This window comes from Nelumbo nucifera, chromosome 2 (genome assembly GCF_055504915.1).
Source record: "Nelumbo nucifera cultivar China Antique chromosome 2, China Antique-T2T, whole genome shotgun sequence".
Lineage (NCBI taxonomy): Eukaryota > Viridiplantae > Streptophyta > Magnoliopsida > Proteales > Nelumbonaceae > Nelumbo > Nelumbo nucifera.
The window spans coordinates 52,344,270-52,366,133 of record NC_142650.1 but is presented as its reverse complement, the minus strand read 5'-3'; the positions used below and the strand labels follow the sequence as shown (position 1 = coordinate 52,366,133).

Sequence of the window (21,864 nt, the reverse complement as noted above, 5' to 3'; positions counted from 1 at the left end):
CAAATAAAACCTCAGCAACCCCTTCCATGTTACATTCTAAACAAATTGCAAATCTCACCTATGTAAGCACATGCACGTGTGTGTGTGTGTGTCCAAAACCCTGGATAGGTGCTTATATTGCAAACTTTCAGCCTTCTTTCATTAACTGTTGCACATTTCAATACAAGTTCTGGAAGAGTAAACCCGAACTTGACACTATAAATGGAAAAAATATACAGAATACATAATACATGTAACATGTATTTAGATAAAGGTGAAATTCAAACACAACTTGGGTGAACTTGTTTTCTATTGGCAAAGGTCCTTGGATAATGAAAAGAGAAAAAATTATACTTAATTCTATGTGGAATGCTTTTAACTATATGAAATCAGTTAAAACTTCTACGAAGTTTGGGGTTGGAATAAGAGACATTTAGATATCAGCAAATAGATGGTAATTTTTAGAATCTACCATGATGAGCCTCAAGGCTGCAATTGCTGCAGCAACAGACATGAAGCTGAAAAGGCAAACATTCAGCCAATGCCAGAACTTCTGCAATGCTGTCATTTTGTTCTTCTTCACCATTAGGTACATGTGGTTTGAAAGAATAAAAGTGAGAGGGAATGTGCTTAAGGCTCCAGTAAGACTCATGAAATCTCCAAGGAATGGCATTAAAGCTGCCACTAGTGTGTTTATGGTTAGGTATCCACCTCTTACAAGAATTCTGAATGACAAGTTGTGTAAAGAGAATGCACTTCCTTTTGATCTACCATACTTGGTATCCAAGTATTCATACATTGGACTCGCAAATATCTACATCAATAAGGGAAATATTATTAGGTTAATTCGGTCATGAAGAAAATGGAAGGTATCTTAAAAAATAGACAAGAACATTTAGAAGGTGCTATTGTTTTGTGTCCATCAACACTATAGAAATTTTTGTCCTTAACACCATTTCATATAGATGCATGCAAATATGACAGTTCAGGCTACAAAACATTTTGATGGAGCAAAGGTGAAGTCATATCACGATAACTTTTAACCATAGTCATATCAATTAATTTTAACTATCTCCAGTGTACTTTTTTAACTATAGTGGAATGACCTAGGTTAGATATGCAAGTTGTATTACAGCATAGCATGAATGACAAGAAACTCATGAGCTTCAAATACACGAAATGCTGTCACATCTTGGACAAAAAAAGGAATTGCTAGATGCTCCAAGTATCAAAGTGAAAGTGGTAACAAAAGGTATAAACTTAGTACTTACTAAGTTCAAATTTATTAGCTATGCAGTAAAACAGGAAGAAGAGATGTGAAGTTGTTATTTTCTTTTTTGGCAACGTTCACATGTATTTTGTCCATTGTCAAAAAAGCAATATCTCCACCTAGTGCTATTAATTAAAGAACCGTACACAGCTCAGTACATCCTTATGTCCTACCTCCTCCAAAATTAACTATACCATATAGGGACAAGGAACACATTTTGACAGGCCCCACTAAAACAAGCTACAAAAGGCCAGGAAAAAAGAAGACCCCATCATGTTCCTAACAAGAGAAACTTCTGTATCATTAGCATCAGAAGGTCAGGGACTACAAGGTTACCATTGTTTTAGGTTAGGAGATGTCCTAGATAATCCCATCAAATTTTGTGGTCAAACACAAATGAAACCGGTGCAACAGAAAAGATTGCAGGAACAACTAACATATGATCATTCTAATATCATTTTCATTAATATATAAAAGTGAAACAAAAGATCAGGGATTAGAACAAGTACATACGTGCAAAGCAATGACCGTTTGCAAAAAGGCAGCAATATTGGCCATCATCTTCACCCAAACTGGACCCGTCACACTATTGAGGAGAAAGGATGATGTTGTGGACCCATAAGCCCAATACCCCATGAAAGTAATAGCAAACATTGGTAAAACTCCAAGAGTGAACTGTAATTTGAGTGCCTTCTGCATGTTTCTGACAACAGGCTGTTTAACTGTGGCCTGTTATAGGAATAAAGTACAAAATGTAAGAATTCACAAACAGATAAAAGTTTTTTATAATAGAAACACAGAGAATTTATTAAACTAAAGACAGATTACAACACTCAAAATTAAACAATCTATATTCAAAAAGCAATTAAAACCCACCTCCCAATTCAACCATAGATAGACTAAGAAACATTAAAAAAACAACTTTCAGAACAATTCAGAATGGGCATCAAGAGCACCTCTTTGACCAAGTTTCCAAATAGAGGAATCTGACTAATCTTTCACTCAATCACCTACTATGTCAAATATGAGATAAGAGTTACTCTTTTCCACCAATTCTTAGACCAGAAGAAAATGAAAGACACTTGTGGGAACAATTTTTATAATCCTGGGTGGACCTGACTCGCCATCAAGTCCTTGTGACACTATAAGAAACGTATATAAGGAGCATTAACACCAGTAAAAGGTTTTGCTTTTCTGTTTAAGAAACTATAAACCTATTTCTACCATACAATCATGTTTTTAATCATTTGACAAGAACCTAAAGTCACTTCAGACCATTTGAAATTTGTATGTGTGTGTATTTTTGTTTTTTTTTTTTTTTTTGGGGGGGTGGGGGGGTGGGGTACCTGTATCTCTGGAAGCATTCCTGTATTGAAGGAAAAAACAAGATTTGCAGCTGCCCCTATAGTAGTAAATATCTTGCTTGCTTTTGATCCCGGAATGTTGTAATCCCTAGCAGGGGTGTTTATCCCTACAAACAACAGAAGAATTATTAGAATGAGAATACACCATAGAGAAACCTTTCTAGAACTGATAATATATGAGTAAAAAAAGGAAGAAACACATAAACATTAAGGGGAATGTATTTTAGTCAATTTTTTAACTCTAAAAACACCTTGAGGCATACCTTGAACATCATTGTCCTCTTCCCAGATGAACCTCAAAGGAGAAAGTAATGAAATCTCAAAAGAAACTGTATTCAATTCACTGAAATTGAGCTTGTACAATGGTCTATTTATAGGCACTGCCCAACTTTCCTACAATAGTAAAATTAGTAAAAATAATAAAACCCTAATTGGGCTAAATCTTTCCAAAACATTGTATTTTACTAAAAGAAGACTTTCTAATCAAACTCAGACTCATAACAAACTAAAATGAAAAGGATGCCAAAACTTACCATAAAATGAAAGTTTTTAGAAAAATCCCCCATTTGGAGACCAAAATGATGGAACTTGTCAGCATGTAGTGCTCATAGAGACTATCATTTTGACTAATGACATGTCAAAAATGGATGCCTGGATCAAAAGTTATGGACATTTGAAGATTCAGCACCTGTTTTGGCCTCTTTTCTTCTTTTCTTTGTGATCCTAGGCCTCTAAAAACTTTTCAGCAACTTGTTCTACATCAAGGTGGACGAGAGGAGATGAAGAAGTTTGAATGGTTTGTCAGGTGGGGCTAACTTTTGGGAATTGGGAAATGATGCCGGCTCATCCACTACATGTCCTCCCAGACTAAATCTCACACCTCTCCAAGCCCAACCAGCTCAATTATGACTTTGGCCTTTAAAAATATTTGATTGAAAGATAAACTTAAATGTCTCTTGAAGCAACCAAAAACCCCAATGACAGACTGGATTCGGTCTTCATGCCTCCAACATGCAAAAGAAAATCTTAGTGCTACTTAATTAAATCAATTTCCAGAAAATCCACAATTCATTAGGTTCAGGTTAAAACTATTAGAACCACATGGAAAGACCCTTTATTACAAAAAAAAAAAAAAAAACAGAAGCCAACTAAAATGGAGAGATCTACACTACTTCCTCTTGCAAATCCAAGATCAACGTCACCATCTCATACCCTTTTTTAACCTTTACCTTCTAGGGGTAATCACCCTAATTTCTGATTTCCCCAGAGAACAGTTATTCTCTTTCATATTGCACATGGTCAAGATTAATGAAACATAGCACAGAGCCTCAGAGACCACGAGGCCTTTATCTTTTTCCTTTTTAACAAGGAACAAAATAAGATGGATAAGTACCAAATTTCTCTTCAAGAGTCTGGACTCATGCTTTACTGTTGAGTTTTCAAGGTTGTAATATAAATCAAACACTAATGCTACTATAACTGCCAAGCTGCCTATATAATATAGTTCAGCAACTGATATTGATATTGTTTTAGAGGAGTAGGCCATATCTAACCATCGCAAAGTGTAATATCCATGTAATATCCTAGTTCCAAGAATCTTTGTACCTAGAGGTGCGAGTTGAGTTGCCCAAGTTCAAGAATATCAACCTATGATACCTGGATAGCTGTACAAGGATGCTGTATGCTGTATCATGATTCATGTCAGATACTTCAATTTTTACTGTAAATTTCATATCCAATCCATTTGTGCCCTTTCCATATCCAGGTAAAATAGATTACAACTACATCTGGCTAAGGCCCATTCAAAATTTGACAAATTGTTAACTAATCCAACCCAAGTTGCATCCCTAGTTGGGCAAAGGTTCTAATGATGTTTCTAATTTTAGGTGAAACATCTGATGCAAATTTGTACTTCTCTCTTTAACACTCTAACACTCCTTCCATTTCTAATAGCTAAACTCAGAGGGCTCACACTATTCTCAGCCTATTTTTCACCATTCCTGTCTCTTGTTTACTAGTGCTTAAATATTTCTTTATTAACACTATCTCATAATTATCTAAGTTTTCTCCATGTTTCTTTATTTCACATCTCTGTGCAGGAATCTCCATAGAATTTTGCTACCTTAGTCCAAGTGCAGTACTTCCCTTCCCCAATATCCAAGAATGCAAATCCTGCTTAGAAATTAGAATCCAAAACAACAAAACAGCAACATACATGTTGGAAGAATATTAACAACCACAAGTCTTGCACTAGAAGTAGCACAGTGCCAGAGAGGCTGGGAATATCAGAACCAAATTGAGAAAACTGATTCAATATTGGAAGTACTAGAATCAGGTATTCATCATGACAATGCACATAAAGGGAGTGGGACATTACTTTGTACCAAGCAGGATACAAAAGCTAGTCCCTGGTCTCAAAGAATGCCCATCTCTTATTTGGCACTGTAAAAATGGACAAATACCAAGAGGATAAGAAGGTAAAGATACAGTTAAAAATGTACTCAATGATTTTATGAGTGTGACATTATTTTGAACAAGGAAGGTCATGATAACTAGAATATACAATATGAAAAAATAAACATCATTTCTTTTTTAAGATGAAAAACAAAGATAATTAAGGAAGAGAATTTACAAAATATTTGACATAATTAAACTTTTACAGTACATAACTAATCATAGGACATAGAAGCACCTACCATCTTTAAGCGACAGTGTAAATCCTATAATGATATATATTAGACTGAAGAATGTTGAAAATCCAAGCCAAATCCTTAAGGCAGACAAATGCGGTATGCCGAAAGCAAACATGGCACAAACAAATCCAGCAATTGCAATAAAGTATGGAAGCTTCATGATGTGATCATCCCTGAAGAGAATATAGATAGCCTGTACGGCAAAGGTGTACATTAAAAGAAGATCTAGGAGACTAGGGCATATTCAGGAAACAACTTAAATAAGCTAAAGGGAGTTATAGCTGGTGAAGCAGAGTTCTTGTTGGAACATTTATAATAGAAATACTCAAGTAGTTTCTCTATATCGGTATCATTTATTAATATCATTAAAATTAACAAAAGAAAGTAAAGCACTTCAAGATATTAAATCTCCCAAGTTACATTCCTTTACATAGATAAGACCCTATGATAGATTAATCAAAATGTTGTGCTGCATCTTCAGCAATTGCTTTAAAATTTATCTTACCTTCAAAGCTTGACCAGCCAAAATAATATATCCAGTGTTGATCATGAAAAGATTTATGTACTGCAATGCCCATGTGAGAAAATAAACCTTCCTACCTGCAATAAGGGACTGCTTCAAATCAAAACATAAGTCAATCATCCAAGCATGGTTCTAACAATATGCCAACAGAAGTTCTAAACTGTTAGTGAATGTTATTACCGTCCAAAGTTATATAATGGCATGTGTGTAAGTAAATAAAAACTGAGGTAAATTACAAATAGGTAACCCTGTATTTTGGGGGTAGTGACAAATAGGTACCTGAACTTTCGATTGCAACACTTGAGTACCCTGAACTCTCAAAAATAGAGACTTGGGTCCATCCATTAGTATTCCGTCAGTAAAATATTACATAATGCCAAAAATACCCTTATATTGTATTTTTTAAGATCATTCTCAGGTAACCAAACATATCCCCACGATGATGTTCTCACATGGACAGCAAATAATATATTCAAAATTTCCAACGATGACATTCTCTGGTGATGATTTTACTCCATAGAATGATCTCAAAAATACATGAGAAGGGTATTTTTGACATTATATAATGCTTAACTGACAGAATACTAACAGATGGACCCAAGTGTCTATTTTTGAGAGTTCAGGGTACTCAAGTGTTGCAATTGAAAGTTCAGAATACCTATCTGTCGCTACCCCCAAAGTACAGGGTATCTATCTGTAATTTACCCTAACAACTGAGAGTTTATAGTTGGCTAGGGCTGTACACGAGCCTAGCTACTGAGCCTGAATTTGAGTCTTTTTGGCTAAATGAGCCTGTGCTGAGCTTGAGTAAGCTCAACCTGCATAAGCAGTATAGTATACATGATGATAATTTATATGATGCATAAAATAGTTATTGATCTCAAAGCCTCTAAATTTGGGTTATGGGGACCCTACTATCAAAATATTACATAAAATAATATGAGCTGAGCAAAAAACATCAGCCTGGCTAATGAGCATGAGCTCATGGGTTAAATCACAAGCCTGAGCCCAAATGAGCAAAGGCCAACCTGTTTACACCCTTAGTTGTCACTAATAACTGTTATTGTCTGTAATGCTTGTTAAATTGTTTTAGTGCTTTAGAATTTATCCTGGAGGTTTTTAATTATATTGTCAAACCAAATAACAAAGTGCACTTGTAATAAATTGAACAGATGATATGTAGTAATAAGTACAAAAAAAGAACATTTTAATTTTAGCTGTTATAATGCAAGCATAAATCTCCACCACCATCACCCACTGTCTTTTTTAACAATGAATCTTGTATCCAAACGTTAACCCATCAAATAAAAAAAAAAACAAACAAACAGAAATTGGACATGAAGACAATATGGCATGAAATGGAAATAAGAGGATCCTGAATCCTTAACCATACCATATATATGTCCTGCTAGATCTCTGTATCTGATATGCCTTTTTCCACCAACTTCATGTAGTCTGGCTAGAAGAATGTTAGCGTACAATGACATTGCCCCTGCTGCAACCAAGCCAATTGTGCCACCTATCCAACCTAAAGGTACCATGACTGTACCGGAATATCCCAGTACATATGCACTGTTCACCCCAGTGGTGAGGACGAATGCTACCTGAAGCCATGAATCTAAATGACCAAAAAGATGAAAAGGGAAAATTCATCAACTTGAAAAAAAAAATCTGTAAATTAAAAAAAAAATAATTGTCACTTTAATATATTATGTGGAGATGAAATGATACAAGCAAAACTAGCAATTTCTCTGAGCAAGGATGACATGAATAAACAAAAATAGTTACAGTCCAGATCCTTTTTAGGCCATCAAAGTAGAAAAACAATAGAAGTAGATAGCAAACTTCATATCCATGGAGACTTCTTATTTAAGATTACTATCCTGCACCTTCTAGTTCTAGAGTAGTACGTTATTATTAATTAAAGGAAAAAAAAGGGACTCTCTTTGTATATACAAGCAAAACTAGCAATGTTCCTGAGCAAGGATGGCATGCATGTGGAAAAAGAGCAATCCAGATCCTTTTTAACCAATAAAAATAGAAAATCAATAAGTAGATAGTAAATTTCATAATCTACGGAGACTTCCCATTAAGATTACTATCCAATCTATCCTCCACTTGCTAGCTCTAAAGTGATAGAATTTTTTCTTAAGGAAAAGAGAGAAGGGGAGGGAACCTCTCTTTCAACTTTAATAGACTCGTGTATACAAGAAAATTAGTGACGCATTAAAACAGACAATCAAGAACCCGATTTCTGCAACATTTAGTGTTTCCTTGCAACATAGAAACCCCTAATTCAGGGCTTTTTCATATCTATTTTGCGTCACCTAAGCCAATGTTAATCATTTTATCCATAAAATTATCATCTTCAGTCAACCTTACAGAAACACTCGAACTACGAAACAGCCGTAAAAGAAATCTCGCAATAAAAGCGACAATCAAGGACAACCCAAAACTGAAAATATCTAAAAGTACAGGAGAAATGAAATACCCTGGCTGATTTGGTGAGCAGTATCGAGGATTTCGCTCGCAGAGTGTTCTCCGCCAAGTACTTTGAACGGACCAGATTCCACCTTAGAGACGTCCATGGACTGCTCTTGGTCTCCCAAGAGCCGGAAGGACGTCTCTTCGTCGCCGTTAATGAAGATAACCGCCAGCGTAGCTTGATGACTCAATTGAACCTCTATATAATAGAGCCTGCATTCGAATCTTTACCAACCGAAATGAACGGGAGCCAATCAAATTTCGCAATTTTTTAATTAGCGAAGGTTCTGTCGGATTAATATTCGATGCCACATCTCTGTGGTGTATAGCTTCCGACGTTTCAGTGCGTCCCGCTTTCCAGCACGACTCGCTCTCCCAAATCCACCCGCGATTTCCTTTTCCTTGATCGGATTCGCAACAGAGAGAGATGAGAGATAGAGGCCCCAGGCTTCCTCGGCGGAGACTTGTAGTTATACCTGTTATACCCGCCAAGAGACAATACAGATTTCTTTTTTTCTTTTATTATTATTTGTCATCTCCACGTCACTCGAGCTTAAAACCGTTAGGTTGGGGTTTGAAAAAGGGAAACGGTAACTAGCCGGCACTCGCCAATGATGATGCATTGAAGTAGTTAGATACCGAACTAACGGTTGAAAACTCGATAGCACGTAGATACCGAACTAACGGTTGAAAACTCGATAGCACGTAAGGTCGTGCTTTTCTTCGTTTCAACCTCGTTGAGATACCGAATCCTTTTTTATTTTCTCTGTTGCCGTCCAAATGCTAGTGGGTGATGGTAGAGTAATGGGCTTCAGTGACTGAGATAAGAGAATTAATAGCCCAGTAGGGCCCAATGTAATTGATTTTCTCACGTCCAGACCTGTCGGTGTATTTCGATTTTGAAGGTCAACACCCGCCGCGCCTAGGGATTCCCACATTTGGGTGATATTCGAATGTGAATTTCTTGGTCTACCAAAGAAAAAGATGGTGAATGTCTTATAGCACAATGGTAGATAACAACTTAACCTAGCTGAGATCTGTTTATGATGTGGTTTCTTGCAATTATTGAAGAGTGGAATTGTAGTGGTTGCTTGCTATTGTCGATTACTATGGTGAGCTCAGCTGCCCATTATAAGCGCAAGTTGAAGTGATTTTTGTGTGGTTTCTGTGTCCAACAGGGTTGAAGGGCGGACTCAATGGGTAAGGCTTAAAGGTTCAAAATATCGAATATTATTGATATTATTGATGATACTGTGGCCTCGTGGGATGGAAACGAATCAAGTTCAGTTAGTAAAAACTTTGAATTCAGTTTGGTTTAAATTAAGTTTGGAGTTAAATTCGAGCCTAATATATAGGATTATTTGTTAATTGAGTCAAATTTAAAATTCTATTTATGAGATTTGTTAGCCTAAAACTCGCAATTTTGACCCAATTCATTTTTATCTATTTATGGGTCAATATGGGTCAAATGACCCATTAGGGTAAGGAAAAGGATCCAAGGTTTTAAAAAGGCTAAATGCATAGTTGAAGCGTAATGGCCCAAAAAGGTGAGGCGTAAGTCTCAAAATTTAATGAAAAATTAATTAAAGTTTATAAGTTAATGAAAATAATATATAATATGCCAAATTAAAATTATAGAAAGCACACATATCCATAAACTAGAAGTTTATAAGCAATAAGTGCATCTAAGCATTAAATAAAATAATAAATAATTAAGTAACAATTATAAACAGTTTGCATTTCATGTAAAAAAACAATTTAGAAGAAATGAGACAACTTAATTGATTTAATCTATTATTATTATTATCCATTAGTAGAAGAAATGAGAAAAATAACAAACTCGGGACATTACATTTAGAATCATAAGAAAAATCTCACTTGATTTATCTAAAAGAAACTAAGAACTTGATTAGACCTCTTTGTATTGAACTCTCTTAAAACACTAATAAAAACTAATATAATTTGATTTGCCTTATTAGTTTTTCATTTTTATTTTTTATTTGGGCTATAATTATTGATTTTTGTCTATTTTTATATATGTTTTGAATTACAAAAATATATATTTTTTGCATTAATTCACTAAGTAATCATTGATACTTGAGGCTTATGCCTTTTTATGCCTCAATATACGCCTTATTTTGACAAAAGCTTAAGCCTCGCATCAAAATTGTGAGGCTTAAGCCTTGAAGTAAAACCTGTGTACCTCGCCTCAAGTCATATGCCTCACGCTTAGGCTTAAGCCTTTTAAAATAATGAAAGGGTCGGGTGGGGTTGGGTCAAGGGTAACCATGGATCAACATTATTAGATTGAGTTATGGTTTATTAAAGCTTTTCTCTCTCTCTCTCTCTATACTCATATCTTCACCTTCACCGAAAGAGAGAGTAATCTCTCACTCTCAACCTGGTCTTCTCTTGTTCAAGCCTCCAAAGATGGTGAAATAACTTTTGCTCCTTAACGATTTCGCCTCATTCAAAAGTTCCTTCAACCTTCAAAGCGAGCTCTCTCATCGTGGCAACATTGGACGAAGCTTCAGGTTTGAATCTCATACAATAGCACCTCCTTGAGGATTTTGCCTCATTCGAAAGTTTATGAAGAATTTTACCTAAGGCTGCCTTTGTTTGCAATACAAACACTGAACCGTGGTATTTATGCACTCCAGTTCGCGTTTGTGAGCACTTGTTTGAAACATAAAAAAGTAATGATTATCAAAGTAAAATTGCATTTTCTGACACTTTTGTATTCTAAATCTAAAAAGAGAGCATTATTGTACTGATTTTTTGGATACAAATTTGTATTCATTTGATAATTAACTTTTTGACCAAAGTTGAGGTATTGGAGCATAAGATAGTTGGAGCAGTTAATGATGGGCCACACCTTTGCACTGATTTCAAACAAACAGGATGAATGCAAAAGCGGTTTAAAATGTGAACCGTGTTTGCATTCATGAACTGAAAAATGGGTAAATATGTAGTGTACATATTTGCATTTGCATTGCAACCAAACGCAGCCTAAAGATTAGTGGAACATCTGCTTTCGGAGACAAACCACCATGATAATCAACATTCAAGATTTTTCCATTTCAGCCTGAAACAAAACCCCAAATCGCCAACTTGGCTACCCCAGAATCCCTGGGTTCGAGTTTCAACTTTCAATGAACAATATTTGTAGATGAAGATCTCCCTCTTACGCAAAGAAATTTTAACAAATGCCTAATACAACCTGATGGAGGATGATTTTGACCCGACCTATGAAATGATGACACGTGGACCTGACTCAACACGGGCAACAGCTCAACATCATAGCCTAATCGCGACTAAGTAATGAGCCTATAGAGCAGCTCGCTACCGAGAAGGGAATACTCCAGTTGTTTCATCTCGCGAGCTAGGGAAACCAGTTTGCTCCAGCCCTTAAGCGGAAGAATCACTCCAGCGACCGACCTTAATAAAGGGAACCCCGAAGTACTACTAAGCTCGCTACAAAGTAGCTCGCGAATGAGCAGCGCGAACGTTCTTAGGAAGCTTCTGTCTGACAAAATCGTACTGATCAGACTGCGCCACATCTCTCGACTGACGTCGCAGTCCCTGTCCTTTTGACAGTATGCACCCGCATCTCTCGACAGGCGGAGGCATGCCTACCCCTTTGGGATGTGTCACTCATTTGAGCAGGAAATACGTTGTAACGATCACCTGCGCAGTCTTGGCAGGTAACGGCTGCGACAGGCGTCCAGTGGCAGTTACGCCCGATTTGACAAGAACGCCCCTATAAAAGCCCTTGAGGCGAGGGAGAGAGGGGATCTTCAAACATTTGAATACTTACACACTCTCGTACTCTCAACTTGAGTCTTTACTTGCTCGCGAGCTAACCTCTCGAACACAGTGATAAAGCGTGACCTACATTCTTAGCTTTCGCACTCTTTTTCCTTCCCCAACGTTCTAACTTAAGCTTCGGAGTATTCCCACCGGGTAAATCCTCGAGAATCCTTCTTCTCCCTCTTCTCAGGTGTCGTCTGTTGCCAACAAAGAGCCAGTCAGCAACCAGCCAAGAGTGCCCGGATCGTGCCGCATCATTTGACGCCGTTTGTGGGAAGCGCTTCTAAAAGCCTTCCTCTAAGCTTTCACAAGTTCCTTATTCCAAAAAACTTAGCATTCTTCATGGCTTCTCCCAGTAGTGCCGGATGTGGCGCCATCCGGAACGCTTACAAGGAACAGCCCCAGCTTCCCACTGTCTGCATCGGACAGTTTACCGTCCCCCTCTCAGCGGAAGGAGTTCCTAGTTTGAATGTGCCTCTTACAGGGGCACCCGTCGTTGCTCCACTCCCTTCTACAGCCGGAGCAACCTTTGTCGAACCCTCAGTTGTGCCCTCAGCGGCCAACCCGAACCAACTAGAGGACTTCGTGCAATGCATGCGGGCCATGCAGGCTCAAATTCAACAGTTTTAGCTTTACCAACAACAAGTGTTGCACCAGGTCTCCCAGTACCAGTACCAGCAGCAGTTTCCTTCGCTGCCTCAGGCCCAACCGCCGCTTCCTCCCTGGCACCCAGCCGCAAAGCAGACCAAGTCGTCCCGCCAAGGTGAGCGACCTCGCCGAGGAGAGGCGTCCCGGATCCAGGATCCTGCCAGGAGCCAAGCCTCTTCCCGCAGCAAGAAGGAGAGCTCGACCACTCCTGCCTCACAGCCTGTGGGCAGGTCGGGGGCCTCCCAGCTGACTAAGCCCGCGTCACCACAACCCTTGCAGTTCGAGCTCCCGCTCACGGAGAACCCGTTCGAGGTCTTGGCCACGGACCTCAAACAGGGCCCTTCGGTCCAAAGTTGTTACCAGCGGTCTAAGCCTATCAAGCTCGGTGACACTGAAGCGTCAAGCACCAACGCCGACCGACAAAGCAGCAGCGAAGATGCCGGCGAGCCCGCCAAACTGCTTCCAGAGCCTCTCTCGAGCTCAAAGGGAAAGATGAGGTATGCTCAGGTGAAGTGAAAGCTACCCCCCTCCTCTCCATTTCTTCCCCGCTATCTCCATAACTCCTTGTTGTCCCCATGCCAAGGGACTTCAAGCTCCCACCTCTGGATAAGTATGATGGGTCTTTTGATCCAAATGACCATGTGGACGCCTTCCAATCCCATATGCACTTGGCAAGAGCCAGCGAGTCCTGCATGTGCGTGGTCTTTTCCACCACCTTCAAAGGAGTGGCTTGCACCTGGTACCGAAACCTCGCCCTGGCTCGGTAAAAAGTTGGGCGCAGTTCGTGCAGGTTTTCACCTCTCACTTCATCACCAGCAAGAGGTGCCCGTGAACCCAAGAGAGCCTCCTCGGTATAGTGCAAAAGGAAGGGGAGTCCATCCGGAGCTACATCAAGCAGTTCAAGGATGCTTGTTTGCAGATACCCGACCTGGATCCTGCAGTTCGCCTCACAGCAGCCAAGCGGGGTATCACTCATAAGGAGCTCAAGTGGCACGTAGTTGTCAATCAACCCAAAACCGTGACCAAGTTCCTTAAGCTCGCAGATCGGTTCATTGGGACAAAAGAGGAAATCAACTAGAAGGGCGAGCAGGCCCCAGAAAAAAGAAAGAGGGAGTCGGAGCCCCCGTCTCAAAGTGATAGCAAGAAGAAGAAGGACATAGCTTGGGGGGCAAGGCCAGTCCAGTCCTCCCGGGCTCCAGCAGCAAAAAGGGACTACACGCCCCTCAACATAAAGCGGGCTGAGATCCTCATGGCGATCAAGGACGCCCCATACGTGAAGTGGTCACTTCGGTTGAAGGCCGACCCCAACACCCGGAATAAAAATTTGTATTGTATCTTTCATAAAGATCTCGGTCATAGCACCGAAAGTTGTAAAAACCTCAGCGATGATAAAGCAGGTCAACAAGGGGAGCAAGGCAGAGACGCCTCCGAATCCAGTCGGCAAGCGGAGCAACCGCAAAAGCAGCCCCCCGAAGAGAGACCAGTTCGGGGGATCATCCATGTCATAGTCGGAGGATCGATTGTGGCGGGTTGCACTTCAGCAGCAGCTCGCGCGTCAGCCCGTTAACCCGGCAAGGAAGAGCAGAACCCTCCAAAATGGCCAAGGACAGAAGACCCCATCTTCTTCACAGAGGACGATGCACATGGGGTCCACTACCCCCATGACGACGCGCTTGTCATAAAGATGAGGGTCAACGACTTCGAAGTCAAGCGAGTCCTCGTCGATTCAGGCAGCTCGGCGGATATCCTCTTCAAAGCGGCCTTCGATAAACTCTAGCTTTAGAAGAGCGACCTAAAGCCCGCAAACACTCCCCTGGTTGGCTTCAGCGGAGAGGAAGCTCGACCCCTATGAAGAGTAACAGTACCTGTGGAAGTCGACACCTGGCCTAGCATTGTAAGGCTCAACCACGACTTCTTGGTGGTCGTGACCCCCTCCCCATACAATGCCATAGTAGGTCGGCCGATCACCCATGCTTTGCGGGCTGTGGTATCCACCTACTACTTGGCCATGAAGTTCCCCCCGGACTTCGGCATCGGGGTGGCACGGGGTGACCAGCTTGAGTCCCGCAAATGCTATGTCGCCGCCCTCAAGGGAGGTGGCCGATGACCTCGAGCTGGAGCGACCCACGAAGCAGAGCGAGGAGCAAGCTGCGCCCACAGAGGAGACCGTCTCTATCCCGACCTCGGCAGAGGACCCCGCCCGAACGCTTCAGATCGGTGCTTCCATCAGGGAGCCCCTGAGATCCGAACTGTTAGGCCCGTTAGACAAAAGAAACGCAACCTAGCCCTAGAGCGGTGGAGGCCAGTCGATGAGGAGGTTGGGATGCTCCTTGCAGCCGATTTCATCAGGGAAGTCCATTACCCGAGCTGGGTGGCCAACCCCATTCTGGTGAAAAAGGCAGACGGTAAATGGTGCATGTGCGTCAACTACACCCACCTGAATCGAGCTTGCCCAAAGGACTGCTTCCCACTCCCCAGGATTGATTGCCTAGTGGACGCGACCTCGGGGCATGAGTTGCTGAGCTTTCTAGACGCCTACTCGGGCTACAATCAGATCAGGATGGACCCAGCCGATGAAGAGAAAACTGCCTTCATAACCGAGCTCAAAAAGTACCTCGCCAGTATTCCGGTTTTAACCTGGCCTGAAAAGGGTGATGTTTTAGAGCTGTACCACTCGGCCAACGACGAAGGGGTCAGCTCGATATAATAAAAGAAGTAGATCAGGTCCAACGGCCTATCTACTATGTTAGTAAAGTGTTGTAGGGAGCAGAGACAAGATAACCAGAGATAGAAAAATTGACCTACGCACTGGTTATTGCAGCTCAAAAGCTCCGCCCATACTTCCAGGCTCAAAGTGTTATTGTCCTCACCAACAAACCTCTGAGGCAAGTCTTACTCAAGCCCGAGGTCTCCGATTGACTAACGAAGTGGTTCGTTGAGCTCAACGAGTATGATCTCCAATATAAGCCGCGAAGTGCTATAAAGGCCCAAGCCTTAGCAGATTTCGTTGCAAAGTGCACTTTCGACTCCGAAGTCCCCAGGACGGTTGAGCACGAGGCCCCCAGTTCGAAATAGCTCAGAGCTCTCAGGCCGGTTGAGTCCGAGCGCCGTGAGGTAGCAGCCAGTACGGCATCTCTCCTAGCTAGGCCAAGCGCGAACTGGGATGAGGAGCCCTGGATCCTTCACGTAGATGGCTCCTCGAACCAGCAGGGCAGTGGAGCCGGGATAGTTTTGCACGGCCCAAGTAGCACAAAGTTGGAGTATGCACTACGCTTCGAGTTTGCGGCATCCAACAATGAAGCGGAGTACGAAGCGCTGATAGCCGGGCTTGCTCTAGCCAAAGCAGTGGAAGCCAAACACTTCATCATCTGCAGCGACTCTCAACTCGTAGTCAACCAAGTCACAGGCGAATACGAAGCTCCTGAACCGACTATGATGGCCTACTTAGCCAAAGTACAGGAGGCTCTGCTCATCTTCCAGTCATACTTCATCAGGCAAATCCCAAGGTCAGAGAATACTAAGGTCGATGCCCTATCCCGGTTGGCCAGCACCAGTGATAACACCATGAGGACCATGTACGTAGAGAACCTACCTCGGCCTAGCATTCTCGGGGGGGGGTGCAGAGGAGGTCGCTCCCGTTATTCAAGTAGAGCCAAGCTGGATCGACCCGCTCGCGAGCTTCCTACTACACGGGACCCTCCCTGTGGACCGCAATGCCGCCATAAGGGTAGAGCGTCAGGCGGCCAAATACGTCATAATAGACGAACGACTGTACCAAAGATCTTATACGCTCCCCTACCTGCGCTGCCTGTGACCTTCTGAAGTCGAGTTTGTACTCCACGACACTCATGAAGGCCTGTGCGGAGGACACTTGGGGAAGCAGGGCCCTTGCCCAAAAAGCACTACGACAAGAGTACTACTGGCCAACAATGAAAGCAGACGCCACCGAACTCGTAAGAAAATGTGAAAGTGCCAGAAGCACGCCAACATCCACCATCAGCCCGCTGCCGACCTTAAATACCTCACCAGCTCGTGGCCTTTCGCACAATGGGGTACCGACATACATGGGCCATTTCCACCAGCGACAGGCCATAGGAAGTTCCTAGGGGTAGCAGTGGATTATTTCACCAAGTGGGTAGAAGCTGAACCTCTTGTAACAATTATAGCCCGAAACGTCTAGAACTTCTTTTGGAAGAACATAGTGTGCCGCTTTGGGTTACCTCGGGTGCTAATCTTTGACAACGGCAAGCAGTTCGAGGACATAAGGTTCCAGGACTGGTTCCGAGACATGGGGATCCGACAGAACTCCACTTCGGTCGCACACCCTCAAGCGAACGGTCAAGCAAAGATTACGAACAGAGCTATTCTTCGCAGACTGAAAGCGCGCCTAGATCGAGCTAAAGGACTATGGGCAGACGAGCTACCCAGCGTTTTGTGGGCCTACCGAACCACGGAGAAGACTGCCACTGGAGAAACTCTCTTCAACCTCACCAGTTGAGATCGAGATTCCCTCGCTACGACTAGAAGCATATGACGACAAGGCAAATGAAGATGAGCTACATACCAACCTCGACCTACTCGACGAAGTAAGGGACCTCGCATATATCAGGACCACAACTTACCAACAAAGAGTAGCCCGGTACTATAATGCCAGGGTCAAGAAGCGAAACCTCCGCGTTGGCGACCTGGTCCTTCGGAAAGTTATGGTGCTTGAGCTCGGCGTTGGCAAGCTCGGACCGAATTGGGAAGGACCTTACCGAGTGAAACGAGTTCTCGGGGAAGGAACATACGAGCTCGAGACCCTTGAAGGGAAGCAAGTACCTCGGGCATGGAATATTGTCAACTTAAAGCAATATTACCTGTAACTACTGAGTAGACCATGTGTCACTCGCAGAACCTAAGGGCCAAAATGTTGAGTTAACATGACCTCGGCGCAATAAGACCCGGTCGCCTCCATGGCATGGGCAAACTTCAAGGACAAACTATAAGTCACCCCCTCAGCCCAAGGGCTAAAGTGCCGAGCTAACCAAAACCTTGGCATCAAGAAAGACTTGGCCACTTTGATGGTATAATCAAAGTATGAAATAGTAGAGGCGTAAGCAGCTCGGGTTTAAGTCCTACGAAGCATGGCTCGTCTCAGTACGTTGGTCGAACTAAGGAATAACCAACAAGCATATAGCTCGGGCATACATGGTACCACAGGGATGCCTTAAAATGTCAAAAGACAGCCCGGGATAACAATTTCCGAAAGGTCCTACTTCGGGTAAGTAGCTCTAGTGGCTCGAAGTGATGAGATCGCTTTAGCAAAAATAAAAAGGGCACACCTTACTTGGAAGAAAAAAGAAATTTCATTACTGTTTCAAAAAAAAAAACAAAACAAACAAAACAACAACCGAGCTAAAAAGCCCGAGAAAGTCTGATACAAGATAAAAGGGGCACAACCGCCCAGCAGAAGATCCTTTCAAGACCGGGTTTATGGCACCCGGGAGACACCAGAGATCAGAACAGATAATCAACGCCGCCGAAGCCTCAGGGGCCCACCTCCTCCACCTCGTCCTCATCCTCCAGGGAGTCAGGCTCTTCCTCCTTCGCCTGGTCCGCCGTCTTGGGAGACAGGCCCTTCATGGTAATGCCGTCGAGGTTGAGCCCAGAAAATTTCTTTCGGACCAACCACCGGCAGAGCTTGAATCCGGAACGGTACGAGCTCGAGTCGTACTCCACCTAGAGGTCATGATATTCCTGGGAGTCCTTGAAGTCCCAGACTGCCTTCTCTCGCTTAGCCTCCACCATGTTGTCAAAGTTACGAGTTCGGTAGAGAAGAGTAGACTCCAAGTCCCGGACCTATTGGCGAAGGTGCTCCCTCTCCACTGCCACCCTCGATGACTCCTCCCTGTAGCGCGCGCTCTCCTCAGAAAGCCTGGCGATCTGCGCCTCCTGGTCTCGAATGAGCAGCTCCTGGGACTCGCTCCCCTTGTGAGTGTGAAGAAGCTTGCCCCGAGTCCGGTTGAGCTCGCCTTGGAGCTTCTGAACGATGACCCTCTGGTTGCGAGCATCGCCGGAGTGGATGTACATCTGGAGGGCCATGGCATGGATGGCGGTGTTCACTTGCCAACAAGAGACTAAGATCAGAAGATAGCAAAAGGAAGCAAAAAAAAAAACAAAAAGAGGCGAAGAACCACTTACCACCATATAGTGAGAGGAGGCGAGCGCGGCGAGATCCCTGGGCTCCATCTCTCCCCACTTAGCGACCTCCTCATTACAGATCGCCCTTCGGCTCTTTCGTCGAGCCACAACATAGTCGTTCACACCCTCCTCGGGGTTAGCCCCGCCAACACCTCATTCAGGTGGAGGCAACGGGATTTCGGGCGGCGGAGAGGTGAAGTCTGGCTCAGCAGACCCGAACTCAGTACCCCTGGAGGTGGGGGTCTGGTCAGGGTGCAACCTCTTCACTTTGCGCCTCTGGTTACTTGAAAGGAGGCGGCGCGAGTCAACACCAGACATGATGGCTGCCAAGAAGAAACCACAAGATATTAGTTCGGTAAGAACAAAATATATGTACACAATATTACTACAAAGAACTACGCAACCTAAAGAGGCAACCTACCCGGGCTCAGACCAGCCTGCGCGAGCTTCTCTTCGGTCAAGTAGTTCAAACAGAGGAAGCCTACTGATGCCTAGGACAACATCATTTTTCGAGTTTCAGGGTCCAGCTCGACCCCGGAGTCCTGGACGGCGCCCCTCCAAGAAGTAGGGAAGGGCCACCCCTCAGGGTTGCGGACCAAAAAATAGTCCCGCTTCCAGGCGGGAATCTTATTCGGTAGCTCGTGTAAGAGCTTGTAGCCATGACAGGGAGAGAGGTAGTAAAGACGCCTCTCCAGTGGAGCCCAGGGAGTGGCATTCTTTATACAGAGAATGGCAGAAAAGATGTCACGGTTCAAAGGGAGACAGTACTCGCAACACAAGGATATAGTCCCAACCATGTTCCGGATGGCGTTGGGATGAAGCTGGTCAATAGTGACGTTAAAATGGTTCAGCACCTCCACTATCAAGGGGTGCAGGGGGAGACGCAAGGCAGCCTCGAGCTGCTCCTGGTATATAACTATCCCGTTGGGATCGTGCTCCCATGGGAAGTTATTGGTGGGAAGGCAGTAGACAAGGTCCCTGGGAAGGTGGAAATAGTCGATTAGAGACCTAAGTCTCCCCGCTATCATAGAGGAAGGGCCGAAAGTATCAGGCTCCCTTCCCCGGGAAGGGGAGGCCCCATCACCGGAGGTCTCCCGAGCCCCCGAGACCTATTCCCAAGCTCCCCCCGAGATCGAGGGAGCATCATCATCTTGGTCACTGCCCCGGTGGTGAGTATAGTACGAGTACCCAGACATGATTGACAGTGATCGAGACTCACCGGAAAAGACGGGGCGAAGTAAACTAAGGAACTCGAGTGGACTTGACAGATGTGTGACCTCAGAATCCGAAGACAGCAAGATGGCGTGAGAGAGAGTGAGGCCCAGAGGGCCCTCCTATTTATAGTCTCCACGCCTCCGAATCAACGGCCCATATTAAGGCAAATCCAACGGTTCGCAGGCAAGCTGATCGCACGCTTTCTGAAACCGAAAGGCGATTGGTTGCACGTCTCCCATGATTGAGGTAATGACGGCTGCACGACATCCGGAGTTAAGAGTCACTTCAGCGTGTTTTCGAAATTTGAAAGGTCAGAAAATCTCTTGATTCCCGCGAACGCATTTAATGTGAGCAGTCAATAAAGTTTGAATTTCAGTCAAATCAATCCGTCACACTTCATGAACTCCTCACGCTAAGGCAGCACTCTTAGCTCGAGGAGTGGGGGGAAATTGATGGAGGATGATTTGACCCGACCTATGAAGTGATGACACATGGACTTGACTCAGCACGGGCAACAGCTCAGTATCATAGCCTAATCGCAACTAAGTAACGAGCCTATAGAGCAGCTCGTTACGTCGTAGCTCGTTGTGGAGAGAGCTCGCTACAATACGAGCTCCAGATTCCCCGAGCTACCGAGAAGGGAATACTCCTGCTGTTTCAGCTCGCGAGCTAGGGAAACCAGCTCGCTCCAACCCTTAAGCGGAAGAATCACTCCAGTGACTGACCTTAATAAAGGGAACCCCAAAGTACTCCTAAGCTCGCTACAAAGTAGCTCGCGAATGAGCAGCGCGAACGTTCTCAAGAAGCTTCTGTCTGATAAAACCATACCGATCAGACTGCACCACGTCTCTCGATTGACGGCGCAGTCCCTGTCCTTTCAACAGTTTGCACCCGCGTCTCTCGACAGGCAGAGGTGTGCTTGCCCCTTTGGGACGTGTCACTCATCTGAGCAGGAAATACGTTGTTACAATCACCTGCACAGTCCTGGCAGGTAACGGCTGCGACAGGGGTCCAGTGGCGGTTATGCCCGATTTGACAAGAATGCCCCTATAAAAGCCCTTGAGGCGAGGGAGAGAGGGGATCTTCAGACTTTTGAATACTTACACACTCTCGTACTCTCAACTTGAGTCTTAACTTGCTCGCGAGCTAACCTCTCGAGCACAGTGATAAAGTGCGACCTACACTCTTAGCTTTCGCACTCTTTTTCCTTCCCCAATGTTCTAACTTAAGCTTCGGAGTATTCCCACCGGGTAAATCCCCGGGAATCCTTCTTCTCCCTCTTCTCAGGTGCCGTCCGTTTCCAACAAGGAGCCAGTCAGCAGCCAGCCAAGAGTGCCCGGATCGTGCCACATCACAACCATCGAAGCATGTAGCTTTTACGGCAAGCACTTTCCCCTCCCAAGTTCTGTGTTTTTCGTTGAAATATATATATATATATATATATATATATATATTGGTTTGATTTTTTAACAATCTTTATATTTATATTTATAGTTTTCTACAATTTAACCAAGTTATGTGTTTTTACAGCATGCAACTTTACACTTCTAGTTTTTTGCTAAAATCTTTTTTTTTTTTAATATTCTATCTATTGTTAAGTTAGTTATAATTTCTTTTAAAATTTTATCATTTTCTATGTTTTTTCATGATTTCTAAATATAACATTATTTAATTTTTGAATGTTTTTCTATGTTT

The 21,864-nt window shown here is 43.3% G+C and overlaps 1 protein-coding gene across 4 annotated transcripts; it reads right to left on the bottom strand.

The window, feature by feature from the left end:
• Positions 1 to 117: 117 nt before the first annotated feature.
• Positions 118 to 8,789, bottom strand: PROT1 (proline transporter 1). 4 transcript variants are annotated; one of them, XM_088898072.1, is made up of 8 exons: positions 8,321 to 8,788; positions 7,223 to 7,447; positions 5,812 to 5,906; positions 5,310 to 5,499; positions 2,877 to 2,942; positions 2,596 to 2,720; positions 1,763 to 1,978; positions 118 to 793 (listed from the first exon to the last, which is right to left on the bottom strand). In XM_088898072.1, exons 1-8 carry the CDS (start codon positions 8,415 to 8,417, stop codon positions 413 to 415), a joined length of 1,395 nt encoding a protein of 464 aa, XP_088754198.1. In that variant the 5' UTR covers positions 8,418 to 8,788; the 3' UTR covers positions 118 to 412. The 4 variants fall into 4 exon arrangements, with proteins under 4 accessions (XP_088754198.1, XP_088754200.1, XP_088754199.1 ...); XM_088898074.1 differs by lacking the exon at positions 5,310 to 5,499 and having other exon boundaries at positions 2,877 to 3,006; positions 8,321 to 8,789; XM_088898073.1 differs by lacking the exon at positions 2,877 to 2,942 and having other exon boundaries at positions 8,321 to 8,786.
• Between the last annotated feature and the right edge of the window lie 13,075 nt (positions 8,790 to 21,864).